General features: G+C 35.9%; 1 protein-coding gene across 6 annotated transcripts; it reads left to right on the top strand.

Moving 5' to 3' along the window:
• The first annotated feature begins 351 nt into the window (after window positions 1–351).
• Window positions 352–6,904, top strand: LOC149610721 (uncharacterized). Of its 6 annotated transcripts, XM_089859059.1 has the most exons (5): window positions 352–416; window positions 511–670; window positions 3,616–4,216; window positions 5,504–5,585; window positions 5,663–6,904. In XM_089859059.1, exons 3-4 carry the CDS (start codon window positions 3,636–3,638, stop codon window positions 5,553–5,555), a joined length of 633 nt encoding a protein of 210 aa, XP_089715185.1. In that variant the 5' UTR covers window positions 352–416; window positions 511–670; window positions 3,616–3,635; the 3' UTR covers window positions 5,556–5,585; window positions 5,663–6,904. The 6 variants fall into 6 exon arrangements, with proteins under 6 accessions (XP_089715185.1, XP_089715184.1, XP_089715183.1 ...); XM_089859058.1 differs by lacking the exon at window positions 352–416 and having other exon boundaries at window positions 429–670; XM_089859057.1 differs by lacking the exons at window positions 352–416; window positions 511–670 and adding an exon at window positions 2,095–2,394.
• Window positions 6,905–14,578: the final 7,674 nt, after the last annotated feature.

Genomic DNA, 14,578 nt, shown 5'->3' on the forward strand with positions numbered 1-14,578 from the left:
TCGGCTTTCTAGGTAGAGAGGTTTGGGCTGGATGATTATTACATAGATATAGATTACGTTAAATTCATGTATTCATATTTATATAAGATGAAGGGAGAATTTTTAAATTATGTGCTGGCTCAATATAACGTGTCTATAAGATTAGATAAACTTAAAATAGCTACCTGAATGGGGGAAACCTTGCGCCAAAAAAGGTTGTGTTGCCAAAATGGAAATGCATTGAAAGCCACAAAAAACCATTAAGCATTTTTCGCACCGTGAAAACCGAGAATTAAGCATAACGTTGAGGTTTGGGTATTAACATCAGTCTATGAAAGAATCAAAGCCAAAAAACCTCCTTACGAAAGATCCGCAACGAGGCCAAAGACGAGGATTCCCCCGTCCTTCGCTTTTCGAGGCCAACCTATTTAAAGAGGGTAACACCATTTCTTATAATGTCATTTGCGAGTTTGTAAGCAAACGTGTAGTGCCGGTCACTACGTTTTCATTTTAACGGGATATTTCTAATAGTAGCAGACGTTGAACGTTGCACGAAAATTCAGTGATCAACTTGGAATTAAAAGCAATTGTGTTAATTATCGAAAAGCGAAAAAAAAACTGAACTAAATATCGAGAACTTTTCTAATTACCCTGTGGAATTGTTTGCATCTAATTTGAATCACGTTAAAAGGTTGGTGTTTGTTTCCGTTATAGTTTATTCAAATTCAAACTAAATTCCGAACTTTAGTCGATATATGCGGTATTCAATATTATATGAAATGCATGTTACTTTAGCTTAAAATTTTTATCAGAGGTGAAATACTCAATTATCTTTATTAACCAAAATACATACATTTTGTTTACTTTCAAGTGTATGTATAATTTTGGAACGTTAAAGTTTGCGGTATTGAAATGTGTTTAACAATAATCAACACGAAACTAAAATTATCGCGTGTAGTCAAGTTCACGAGTAGAACAAATAATGAGATGGAACGCTATGGTATCCCCTTTTTGTATATCCTGCCTCAAGCAAAATGCCGATAATTTAAAGCAAAAACGATATAAGTGGTTGTTTTAACTTTAATAAAACCAAAATTTGGATACCCCTATAGAAATTCGCAGTAACTTAAGAACTAGTCTTAACGCAGTTTTCGTATTCAGTTTGGGCCCTTTACAAACTGATTTGGTCATAATCCTCAGTGTGCTAGGTTATTACCAACTTTAAGATATGTGCAATTAAGGGGAGTGGGCGCTGCTGTTAATAAAAGTGCTGTTTATTAGGCAAAGACAATGTTTTATGCTAATGAAGAGAAATATTCTATGGTTTTAATAAGAGCGAGCTAGAATTTGGGATTAAAATTTGCATGTAAGATTAGCCACCCATGACAATTTTCAGAGGGAGGGAGATTGCTAAGATAATTTTCCCCTGGAATTTTAACAAGGCATGCAATCTAGGACTCGTGCCAAACATTAGATGTAAAGAATGATATTTTCCAGCTTATTTTCCTTTAGTAGATAAAAAATGTTCAAAACCTCATAAGAAAACGCGGAAAATATCAATTTTCAAATAAATGTGTAGATGAGTTAATATAAGAATAACGTGCATATACTTAAAAAAAGCTGTATCATTTCATTTATCATCTAGCAGTGAACTGATTAAACAAGCATTTTACCTAAGACCCTTAAAAACAGATGGACTGGAATGGTAAGCTAAAGCCCCCGTTCTTCTAAAGGTATCGCCTGTCGTCGCTCCTAGCGAGAGAATCCCGAAACTTTTCGACTCATGGTTTGAGTCGGAAAATTTTCAATATTGGTCGCGGCATGACGCTAGAGAGTTGCTGCCTTAAAAGAACCACGTTCCGTATCTTAATTCCTGTTCATCTGTGTTTAATGGTCTTAGATTCTACTAGAGTTGGTATTTCTTCTAATACTAAGATAGCTCTTTATCACCAAAGCAATGTTTCCCAAATTGTTTGATGTTGCGACACATCTTTTGAACACTTAAATGTATATATGACACGTCTTTCCAAGTGATTTTTTTTGATATTTAAGAGAACTTTGAACAATTTCAAATTTGGTTTCGCCCTGTACGAGAAAAATGTTTGTTAAAGATAGTCAAGTGTCGTGACAATGCGTTTCGGAAACACTACTTAGAGTTTCAAAAAACGGCACAACGTGTCCACTCCTGCTGTGCATAAAATTTATAAAAATCTTATTTAGAAATAATTTGTAGCTGTGTTAAGAAGTACAAAGATTGAAAGTTGTAGAAAAATAATGCAAATAATCGTAATTTTCCAATGATGAGAAAGATATTTTAACGTGAAAATTAATGAAGTAATGTGTAAGCGATATGGCGTGAATGGACATACGAGGTCTGATTTTTGTTACAGCTTACTGCACTACAAATGCCTTTTGGTATAGTAATAAATCCATAAGTAGTCGTTACTTTAATTAATTTCTTCGCTTAACATAATTTATCTAAATGAGAGAAAGTTTATACTATTATAAAGAAAAAAGTCATGACACTACCCATTGTAATCAGAAACAGATTAATGTAAGATGAACGTTGAATATGGAATTTTCAATTTCTCGACTACTTTGTAGGTTTTGAAGTAATTGGCCACGAACACTTGATCTCTAAAGGGACCGGAAAACGACCACCTTGCACTGTACGAACCGAGTCCTCTCTAGCATAGCATTAGGGGAAGGTAAGGGGGCTGTGAATTTGGGAACAGTCAAGACCATTCGATCTTTAGTGATTCTCCATACACCTATTGAAAAAAAAAGGATTAAACACCCCGTTTATTTTTCCTTTTTTCCTTATAAAGCAAACGTGCTTAGTTTTCTGGTCCGTTTAGAGATGCAGCGTTCATGGATTGGCTCATAATTTCAAAACTCGCGCTCGAAATCTGTCGTACTTATCCCCTTACAATTAGAGCTTTAACGATCGATACTACTGAAAGAAACATCACTAACTTAAATTACAGCCAGTTAAATTTATTTAAAAAAAAATGATTCTAGAATTGACAGTTTAAAAATAATTCCATATTTCCAATGAGTCATTTTAACCAGGAAGATAGAGATAAGAGTGGGTGAAGTCAAAACATAAACAGAGGAAGTTTCTCTATAAAGTATGTTAGGATGGTAAGCCTAGAAGAGGCAAAAGCTATGCTCCGACGTTCTTATTACATTAATCCGTTTTTCTGTAATATAGAGACTATCACTTCGAAACACCGTTCACGACCATAGAAAATATCGATCGATTATGATATTTTTTTAAAACGTAAAAAATTTTGTTATACGCAAATATTTCTTTCGTTATAATCAAGATTGAATTGTTGCTGAGTTTACTAAATCGCGGTACTCCACAAATTTGACTCTGGACTGTATGTACTTACTGCTGTCCAAAGTTGAGCAAAACGTTTGAGTAATAATAAAGTAAAATGATGAAGGCGCTACAAAGTCTCGCTGAGCGTATTATTACTAACATAAGAAAATCTTAAGGCATGATAACTATTTTTTAATTTTCTCATCTTAAACGGGAAGATAATTTGATTATTTTTAAGTATAGTGCATTTCTTCAATTTAATGGCCTAACGTACATATCCTAACTTTTACATTTTTTTCTTTCGAAAGGTTAAAAAGACCAAAGAAAAATGTTAAAAATTTGGACGGCCTTGACTTTGGCCATCACTTTCCTGGTTCAGAGTGTAACGTCGGATAACTATGGACACGGATTCGGAGGAGGTTACGGACATGGAGGATGGCATCACAAACCTCCACCAGTCAAATTCATCATTAAGCATGTGCCCAAGCATTTCCACATCCCGAAACCCGTCCCATTCCCGGCTCCCTTCCCAGTCCCCAAGTACATTCCGTTTCTCAAACCATTAGCAATTGCCAAGCCTTATCCCGTTCCACACATTATCCCAGTCATCAAACACTACAAAAAGCAAGTGCCCTACTTGAAGGCCGTTCCAGTGCACCATCCGGTGCCAGTTCCCAAGTTGGTGGGCATTCCGATATCCATTAAGGTGCCCCATCCCGTCATAGTTAAAGTACCCAAGCCGTACACCGTTCATAAGCACTTTCCAGTACACGTGCCATACAACGTACCTAAGCCATACATCGTGCCCATCTACAAAGCGGTACCGTATCCAGTAATTCACAAAATACCGAAGTTCCACAAGGTGGTCAAGACGGTCCCCTACTATATTAAGAAGCCTGTGCCAGTTTTGTAAGTATATTGCCAAGATTAACCATTTCTTATAAACATTGGAACCAATTCGCATTCCACAATTCAAAAAGAGAGGATGTAGAGAAAATAGAGTGATTTAAGCGATTTAAATAAGTAACATCTCTCAAAAATTTTAAAATCGAAATAGATTTACATTTCATCGATTAATTAAAAGTTATACCGAAAACCAATAGCGTAACGCGAGGCATTTTGCAAAACAAAAATCCCAACAAAATTTACACGCAGATGTGATGAACATTGCGCGCGTTATGTTAATCGTGGCTCGGGAAATAGAGCGTGCCAAAGATATTTTAATACTTGGATGAATGGATTTCTCAATTAAATCTAAATCTATTTTGGGTTTTAAAATCACTGAAAGATATTTCCTGTTTGATTTAAAATCAGCAGAAGAAAAAAAATCAATTGGTTTTATTTAAAATCGGAATAGACCCTTTCAAAAGTGGACCACTTGATCATGAGTTGAGACGGAACTTTCGGTATGTGGATCGCAAAACGTTAGACAGTCTTAAAAGCTAATAGTTAACCAGTCTTTTTGTTTGAAGTCATATCTAACGTCATTGAATCCACATACCGTATGACAACGATGTGGTCAAAATCTAGGCACTTACTACTTATCTCCGACTTCTGAAAAGAGTTTATTATTATTCGAAGCTAGGATAAATATCAGCCCGGTAGAATAGAAGGATAGCACATCCTTCTAATCTGTTCTTAGTTTGGTCACAGCATCAAAAATGTTGCTCAAATCTATAGAAAATGATGTCTCGCGAAAGTATCACTAAAAATGAAATTTAGAAAATAATCCTATGGAAGCCACTAATATTGATTAAAGTTCTGAGAAAGGTGGATTGTTAGGTGACTAAAAACTATTTATGTAGGATCGTTTCCATTTAAGTGACATTGTCACTTTCACACTGTTAACCTAGGAAGTTCTAATTTTTCCTCGCATATGAAAATGTAGAGAAGGTCAATTTTTCTTTTTTTGTCAACGAGTTCTCTAGTTTGTTATAAGAGTAGCTTATCTAGGGCCTCCGTTAACTCTATAGTTTTTGGGAGATATTCATTGATAAGAACTTATCCGCGCTGGAAAGGCACGATTCGTTTCTTGGTCGAGAAGTTAACGAAATTTTACCTTGTGCTTATCTCGAATTATCATTTTCTGCTTAAAGTTTCTCACCAAGTCCACTAATTTTGTATCAACTGTTAAATTTAATAAGTTTGGACAAAATTTAATATAATTATTGAATTTTTCTCTATTATTCTCAATAGCCTCGACGGCGGAAAGTCATGGAAGTCTGGAAAATCCGGATACAATGGATAGTAAAACCAACATAATTTAGTTTATAAATTGGTAAGATACTTAAATTTATCATCATTCGATTTAAATTTTAAAATATTTAAAAACTAAATTGCATGTCACGTTCACAGCCTCGTCTAGCGGTTGCAAAATATTTTTGTGTTACGTTAAAACAGTTCTATACGTCCACGTATATATTTGTTTTATATTTGTTCGTTAAGTTATGCACGTTTGTTAAATTTATGTTATGTTTCCTCGTTCGTCCCGTTTTTGTTTGTTCTAATTTAAATATGTTTTTATATTTTGGATTGTTGCGGTTGAATCGCGATGTTAAAAACTAACGTGTAAACAATTTCCCCTATAGAACTTAAACTAAATCATCACCTTATTTTAAATGTACTTTGCACTAGAAAAATAATTTCTGCAAAAAAACACTTTAAACTCTGCATCTCGCTATTTTACGTAACTGTTTTATTTTAAACGTCAGGCAAATTTGCAGATTTAATTTGGAAAAACATATTTAGTTGAAATATTAACTTTCGAAAGTAACCTTTATGTCACGTTTGTCTTTATGTGAGCGTCTCTAAATTTTCAGATGAAAATTCAGTTTGCGTAAAAAAACTTCGTATTTTGACTTCGTATTTTTTAAATGTTTTAATGTCTTACGTTTGTGTCCGTTTTGTTGTACTTTCTCTTTACAAATAACAATGCTTTCTATGTATAATAACCATTATATTACAAAACCAAGCGTGAAAACTTAAAAATATGAGAGGGTTCGTCTCAGGTAAATTTATTTATCTGTTATTTTGCATGTCCTAGATGTTACGTTGAGCGTCTTTTTTGTGTTGTTTTCCCCAGTTCCAATTTGTTACGTTTGTCAGTCTAAAATGTCAGGTTTTAAAGCCATTAAGCATTGCAAAACAAAACTGAAATTTAGTCCATGTATGTTTTCTTTTGTGTATTAATATTATGTCTCGTTCCGGCATTACCGTACCTCGTATTTTGTGTTTAAACTCATATCTTTGTTTGTAGTCCTCATATTAATTATATAATATCAATGAAGGCTGGACCCTCATAATTGCATGATTTATAAACGATAAGTCTGTTACTAATGTGAAAGACTGTCTAATGATTATAAAGAAAAGAAAACATTACGCTCTGTTTTGATTTCGGACCAAATTCTTGACAATATTTTAAAAATATAAATTATTTACTAGAAAACAAATACGAAAAACAAATTATCAATGTTTGTATTTAGTTGTCTCACGCTGGCGATAAAATTGAAAAATAAAAAAAAAAGTATGATTATTTTTGCTCATAGTGTCTTGTCATAATTGTTCTTGATGTATGTTTCTAGAAAAATATATTCAAAGGTTAATAATAAAGAAATCATCGTATTTATGTGAAAAATATTGTTACCACATTTTTTATAGAAAAAATAAATTAAGTCATATGCGCATGTAATAGACACAAAAACTGAAACTCTCACTACAATTATCTACTTTTACGCGAAAGGTAGCTTAGTTTAATGTTACCAGAATGCCCAAAACGGACTTAAGGTGGAATTCATAAACGTCGGACGCAACGCAATTTAGTACAGGCAAAGGCAGGGCGTCGTGCGCAAAAGACAGGACTTTGCGCACGACGCCCTGCCTTTGCCTGTACGCAATTGCATTGCGTCCGACGTTTATGAATTCCACCTTTAATTCTCATTTTAAATAATTTTAGTATTGAAGCAATATTATTAGACAAATTCACTTGCATTGTAAATAAAATTATGTTAATTAGAAACCCTTCACGATAACTTTCCACGTTTTGTGAGCCATTTTTATCAACAGTTTTACCAATGCTAATTTAAGTGTAATTACATATTTAACGTTTGTGAATGCTTCAAGACTTTTTCGATGCTAGAAACACATAAAGTCAGCGAACCTTGTAAAAAGATTGTATACAGAAAAATATGATCTATTTTTAGAGGTAATAAGTTTCGTTGATTCAGTGGCTTCTTCACTTAATTTAAGCAGGATATCCTGCCAATGGTTTTTTTAGAGGAACGGTGGCGTTAGCAGCATTGCTCATCGAGTTTAACCATCAATCAGGAATAGGGAAGTTCCAGATATTCGCTGACCTTCATCGACGGCGATATTTTCGGGTTTGGGGGGAAAAGAATGGAATTTTTTTTAAGTACGTTTAATTCTTTAAATGTAACGAATTCTTCAAAACTAGGTTTGCTTTGCAGCTCTATAAAACTGAATTTATATTTAACTGGGTCAAAGCCGTGAACTAGAAATTAAGAACTTATGGATATATTTATATATAGAAACATAAGCGTATAATAAAACACATGGAAAGTGATAATTATAATTTCGTTATAAAATAATTCTTAGAAATTACTTTTTCTAAATAATGGTTTGTAAATACTCTGAACTAGTTTATTAGTTAAACATCAAACTTAGGAAAGTGGTCAACGAAAAACAGTCTACTAACAGAAACGTCAGTAGGAGCAGTTGGTAAAAGCGAAAATTACAAAATTGAACTTTTTTCGCATTAGCGGAAATAAACCTAATATTATTATTCTCTGAAAGACAATTTGATTAGTTTTGCCCCTTTTCCAAAATATTGTTGCTTACAGTTGGTTATTACTCCCTCAATAATTTCGCTTGTTACACATAGTGGACGGGTTTTTTCATTAAAGGCATGTCCTGGATTGTTCACTATTTCGTTCATGGTTCAAGTTTGAATACCCATTGAACGCTTTTTAGCCACATCGCATATACAATAGGCTATTAGTTTGACCTAGTGCGTAGAAGATGTTTCGTTCGTTATTTTTAAATAGTACTTCGTAAAACCACTTCTAGGTGGCGCTGGCTCCATAATATTTTTGTCAACGAAAGTATATAGGAGCGATCCGAACTGTGGTTAGAGACTCGTGAGCTCCAAGAGAGAGAGGAATGGGAGGGATATAGAACCGGTCCGAGCGGGCGAGGATTCTATAGAAGCGCGCTTTGGCAATATTTTGGTTTCTTCTTAGCTACAAGGTATCGATGGAACTAATAGTTTTACCTGAGTAGTAGTAGTGGTAGTAGAAGTAGTATTAGTAATTAAATTAGGAACGGGCATTGGCGACATGTGATGCACGTTGCCAGGCAGCCAATGAAAAATTATTCCCCCCCCCCGGTATATTAGGGGATATTTCACTTGAAATATATTTATTGTAGTAGCGATAGCGAGAGTTCGTAAACGATGTGGCTTAATTATAGGTTAGACCATATTGTTTTTTAGAGTGTATAAATGCGGTCCTTCGGTAGTTTAATAGAATACGTGCAAGGTGTATCTACAAACTCTCAGACTGGAATTGATCTAGGCATTTACGATTTGAATTTCGTTTGTGATATATCCATCAAGTTTCTTCAGTCCTGTTTTGATTAATAAAAACTGTCCTTGTAGACAAAGACGGAAAAAGTAAGAGATAAGTGTAGAGAGATAAGTAACAGATAATCAATTTTCACTTTTGAACACATGATTATAAAACATCAATTATTTGAAAAAATTCTTATCTTAGTTTATTAACATCAAAATTACTTAAAAGAAAAATAAATAAAATATTTTAACATGACACATACATCATTTTAAAAATCATACGCGTTTTCCATTTATTTTCTCTCAAATATTTACAATTTGGTTGAGCCCTATAAGGGGAATAAAATGAACAGAAAAATGTTAATAGCTGATAAATAAAAAACCGTATCAAAACAAAAAGTGTTCGTTAATTTGAAAGTTTTCAAAGTTTCAAAAATTGACGTAATGTATAGATCTCAAAAGATCACGATCAATCCACAGACCTTTTCGACACTAATATCAACATCACAATCAAACTGCCTATGTTACTTTCCGCTTTGCAATATTTCCCATTTAAAAATATAAAAATTAAGGTCATTAATCTCATTTTTTGTTTCAGATATGCAAGTATTTGAACCTTCTTAAAGACCATGTCAGTCGAAAGTAAACGTAGTATCAAGCTAGTATCCCTTAAAAAATTCTTGAAGAAGCCATTTTCTAGAGCTAATACATAGATCAAAATACTAGGGTAAATAATGTTGAAAAATATTTTTCGCAAATGAAATTTTGGTGAAAAAAACTAAGATAAGAATTTTTTCAAATAATTGATGTTTTATAATCATGTGTTCAAAACTGAAAATTGAATATCTGTACTTCCGGCAATTAATTTTCTACACTTATCTCTTACTTTTTCCGTATTTGTCTACAAGGACAGTTTTTATTAATATCTGTTACTTCAGTCTTAATATTAATTAAAATAGTTTAGAAACCTTAGGAGAGAAAAGCTTTTAGGGCGTTGCACTTTTATTAGTTAAAGCGGAGCCTCCGAGATATCTCGGAGGATCCGGTTAAAGCTTTTCAACTAACCAACCATCTATTACATAACTTCAATTCAGCTTAATTACGTGCTATCGGTAACCTAGCTTAATTACGTGCTATCGGTAATCTAGCTTAATTACGTGCTATGGGTAATCTAACTTAATTACGTGCTATGGGTAATCTAGCTTAATTACCTGTAATCATTTATCTAGCTCAATTACCTGAAATCGTTTACCTAGCTCAATTACCTGCCATCGGTAATCTACCTTAATTACTGCCATCGGTAATCTAGCTTAATTACCTGCCATAGGTAGTCTAGCTTAATTACCTGCAATCGTTTATCTAGCTTAATTACCTGAAATCGTTTATCTAGCTTAATACCTGCAATCGTTTATCTAGCTTAATTACCTGAAATCGTTTATCTAGCTTAATTACCTGCAATCGTTAATCTAGCTTAATTACCTGTAGATGTTACTATCCCTTCGTATTGAGGACGGCATGAGTTTCGAAATTATCAGCTAAATCGATTAATTATCACAAAAGTTATTTGTTAATTCTAATTCCTTCCTTAAAATTGTTTTAGGCCCCTATATATCAATATCATTCAGTTTTTGCAACGAAAGAGAGTAAAATCAGATAAACGTCCGCGGTAAAACAGCGTAAGTGCAAGAGTGGCTTTCTCCTCGGCTTTATCCACGGTAAAACGCCGTAAGTCGAACAGTATGACATATAGGGTGCAACAACGTAAGTCAAAGCATGATTAAAAAACATGAAATTTAGCACTTAAACTTAATTTTTCTCAAAAACCTTAAATACGTTCCTAGAAAAAGGTTTATATATTGATATAAAACCGTTCCCAAACGTAACAAACGAATATTTCATTTCAAAAGGGTGGCGACAAAATGGCTAAATTTGAGAAAAACTCCATGTTATTTCTATGGGAAAATTTAACTTTTTCGCCAAAAAACACTGATTAATTTTATGGAAATGAAAACCACCCTTAGCAACTTTATTTTTTATAATATAAACTAATTGGTAGATCCTTTTGAAATTTTAACCACATATTGTGGGCCCGAATTGTAGTTCTGTGGAATTTTTTCAAAACAATTAATACAATACAAAAAAAAACTACATCCAAACAAAAACCCTCCTTATACATTAAGAGCAGTCTTATCTAAGAGAGCAACCGCTCTCCTAGAATAATAATTCTGACACTCCTTTCAGCTTTTCCGTTTGATTGGAGTGGTATGGAGCCAGGGCCGGATTAAGCAATTTTGCACCCGGGGGCCGAGATAATGCGGGCCCCCTTAAGTTAAAAAAAAAAAGGAACAGCAAATGTTGCTAAGGGGGAATAGCTTAACTCAATGTGCCCCCACAAGCGTTGCGCCCGTGGGCCAGTACCCCTTCGCCCCCTCTAAAACATACTCATAGGGCATCTCTTATCTCTAGTAGAATCAGAGTTATGAATCTCCAAAGTTGGGAGTAATGCTATTCCTATCGAGGGGGGTATGTTTATAAATGCTTTCCTCAATTACTCGGCCCCTGTTTTACCGATCACCAAGTTTTTAGTATGGTTGGATGCGGGGGGGGGGGGGGTAAATAGGATTATAACATACTCAAGGAGCATCTTCCTATCTCTAGTAGAACGAGAGTTAGAGCCTCCAAAGTTGGGTGTAATGCTATTCCTATGGAGGAGGGTATGTTTGTGAACGTTTTGCTTAATTACTCGTCCACTGTTTGTCTTAATCGCAAATCCTAAGTATGGTTGGATGGGGGGGCAAATAGGACTATAACATACTCAAAGGGCATTTTCCCTTAGAACCAGAATTATGAGCCTCCAAAGTTGGGTGTAATGCTACTCCTATAGAGGGTCTGTTTATGAACATTTTGCTTCATTACTCGGCCCCTTTTTACTCGATCCCCAAGTTTTTACTATGGTTGGATGGGGGGAAAATGGGACTATGAAATGCTCAAAGGGAATCTCCCAATATCTAGTAGAACCAGAGTTATGAGCCTCCAAAGTTGGGTGTAATGCTATTCTTATGGAGGATCTGTTTATGAACATTTTTCTCAAATACTTGGCCCCTTTTTACTCGATCCCCAAGTTTTTACTATGGTTGGATGTGGGGCAAATAGGACTATAACGTACTCAAAGGACACCCCCGTATCTCTAGTAGAACCACAGTTATGAGCCTCCAAAGTTGGGTGAAATGCTACTCCTATGAAGGGTCTGTTTATAAACATTTTGCTTAATTACTCGGCCCCGTTTTACTCGATCCCCAAGTTTTTAATATGGTTGGATAGGGGCAAATAGGACTATAACATACTCAAAGGAAATCTCCCAATCTCTAGTAGAACCAGAGTTATGAGCCTCCAAAGTTGGGTGTAATGTTCCTATGGATGGTCTGTTTATGAACATTTTTCTTAATTACTTGGCCCCTTTTTACCCTATCTCCAGTTTTTACTATGGTTGGATGGGAACTCAATGCGCCCCCAACAAGCCTTGCGCCCGAGGGCCAGTGCCTCCTCAGCCCCATTTAATCCGGCCCTGCAGAGGTTAGATGAGCAATTCTGTGTGACAAAAAACTGTAATTTACGCGGTATTGGGTAAATTACCGATAATTTACGGACGGTTTTCTATCAAATTACCGTAATACTCCACATAGTACGACTGGAGTACCACCAGCCGACCTTTTGTTCGGTCGTCGGCTGAAGTACCGTTCCTTCACCACCAGTGAACGCGGTCAAAGAAACTGATCGTAGGGTCAAAGCGAAAATGAAGATTCGTCACGATAACCAGAAACATGTGCGAACCCATTCATTCAAAGTAGATGATCTAGTTTTGTTAAAATCTAGTCGCACCCACAAAATGGCACCTTACTTTGATCCCGTACCGTATGCAATAACCGCCCAGAATGGATCAATGATCACGGCCGAAAGAAATGGCCTGTCAGTTACAAGGCACGCATCTTTCTATAATCACCTACCGCTTCACGGACTTATTCTGGCCGACGATGATCCTGAGATCACCCAACAATCACACACTCCAATCGTCGACAACATACCCCCTACACCACGATACAACCTTCGCCAACATCACACCGCGCCGAAACGCCTTATCGACGAAATGTAACTAACTCTAGAAATAAGTTTCGAACCTTTTCCAAAGATAAGGGAGATGTTGTGTTTACCTATATGTCATTTTCTTTCATTCAACTTTCCCGCCAAAAACCATATCATTTTGTAACGCCACCTATTAAAACTACCAAGCAGAATAATACAGGCTAGAACTGGTAGTGACCAACTGCAAATCACCCCATTCCCTCAATTGCACATTAAAGTTATTGTTTTGTTAATTAATCACCATGTGTTTTAACTTAGTATAGTTAGAAACATAACAAACTGGACGAGAACTCAAAGAGGTTAGCCGTGATAAACACCCAAGTTTATTTCAAGTCAACCGAATTCCTATTGGTACCGCATCGTCTCCCGCAATATTCCAACGCAAGCACTAATTTAAAGCATATTTGGAGCTACTAATTTCGAAGGTGATCTTACTATCACTGGAGTCACATATCGTCTTCATCTTAGCTCCGTGGATGAAGTTCTTAGACGAATGCTTGACTCTGGATTGAAACAACGGCTGAAAAATGTCATTTCTTTGAAAAGTCCGTGGAACTATTGGGACATCGTATAGACAAGGAGGCAATAAGGCAGGCTCCAGCCCCAACAAATGCAGAGCAATTTACCTTGTTCATCGGTCTCTTCTCGTACCTCAACAATCAAACTTACTAGCTTGGATTATATGCTTTACTACACAAAGATATTCCATGGCAATGAACCAAAGACTTCGATGTCGCGAAAGAAACCATGCGCGACTCAAACATTCTCGTTCATTTCGACCAAACCCAATAGTTAAACTTGGCTTTCGACGCTTTCACACATGGGTGCCGTTCTCTTTCATCTGGACCCGACCGATCGTTCTGGCCCTGAACGACCAATCGCGTTTACGTCAAGAACGCTAACTGCCGCTGAGAAGAATTACTCACGGCTTTACCAAGTAGAGAGACTAGTTGTCGGAAGGAAGTTCACTTTACTCACTGAAGCCTCTGGTTTCCCTCTTGACGGAAAAGAAATAAATACCACGTAGAGCGGAAACACAGCATTCATCAAGGCATGACTAGGACGGAAGGTCTAGAGCGTAGCAAAATTTGGTGGCCAATGATTGATAAAGATTTTAGAAAATCTCCTACGAGCTTGTTATAAAGCGTCCATGCCTCCAGCCAATATCTATGAAAACTGCCAAGAAGCTACTGCACCCTAGGAAAGAATACGCATGGACTATGCAGGACCCATTAATGACAAGATGGCCTTAATCGTCGTAGATGCTTAGAGTAATTGGATAGAGACACAAGTCGTCCAGGCAGCAACCGCTTTGGCTACGAAAGCGCAGTTTAGACACCTCCTTGCATGCTTTGCTCTTTCGGTAACGGTCGTGTCCGACAACAGTACACCTCTCACCCTAAAACGAAATCGTACAGTTCCTTAAGATTAGTGGTGAAATTAAAGTCTTCAGTCCACCTTATCAGCCAGTTTCCAATGGTCTGGCTGAAAGAGGAGTCAGGACCAAAAAACGATTACCAGTAACGGAAACTGGATTATCGCCAGCA

This window comes from Phalangium opilio, unplaced genomic scaffold (genome assembly GCF_054372755.1).
Source record: "Phalangium opilio isolate 3A_F unplaced genomic scaffold, DU_Popi_V2 ptg000329l_1, whole genome shotgun sequence".
Classification (NCBI taxonomy): Eukaryota; Metazoa; Arthropoda; class Arachnida; order Opiliones; family Phalangiidae; genus Phalangium; species Phalangium opilio.

Bases quoted from the DNA above. Each gene is read 5' to 3' on its own strand.
- LOC149610721 (XM_089859059.1), top strand. From the start codon at position 3,636: ATGTTAAAAATTTGGACGGCCTTGACTTTGGCCATCACTTTCCTGGTT. The intron at 4,217-5,503 runs GTAAGTATATTG...TATTCTCAATAG, and splicing joins AAGAAGCCTGTGCCAGTTTT to CCTCGACGGCGGAAAGTCAT.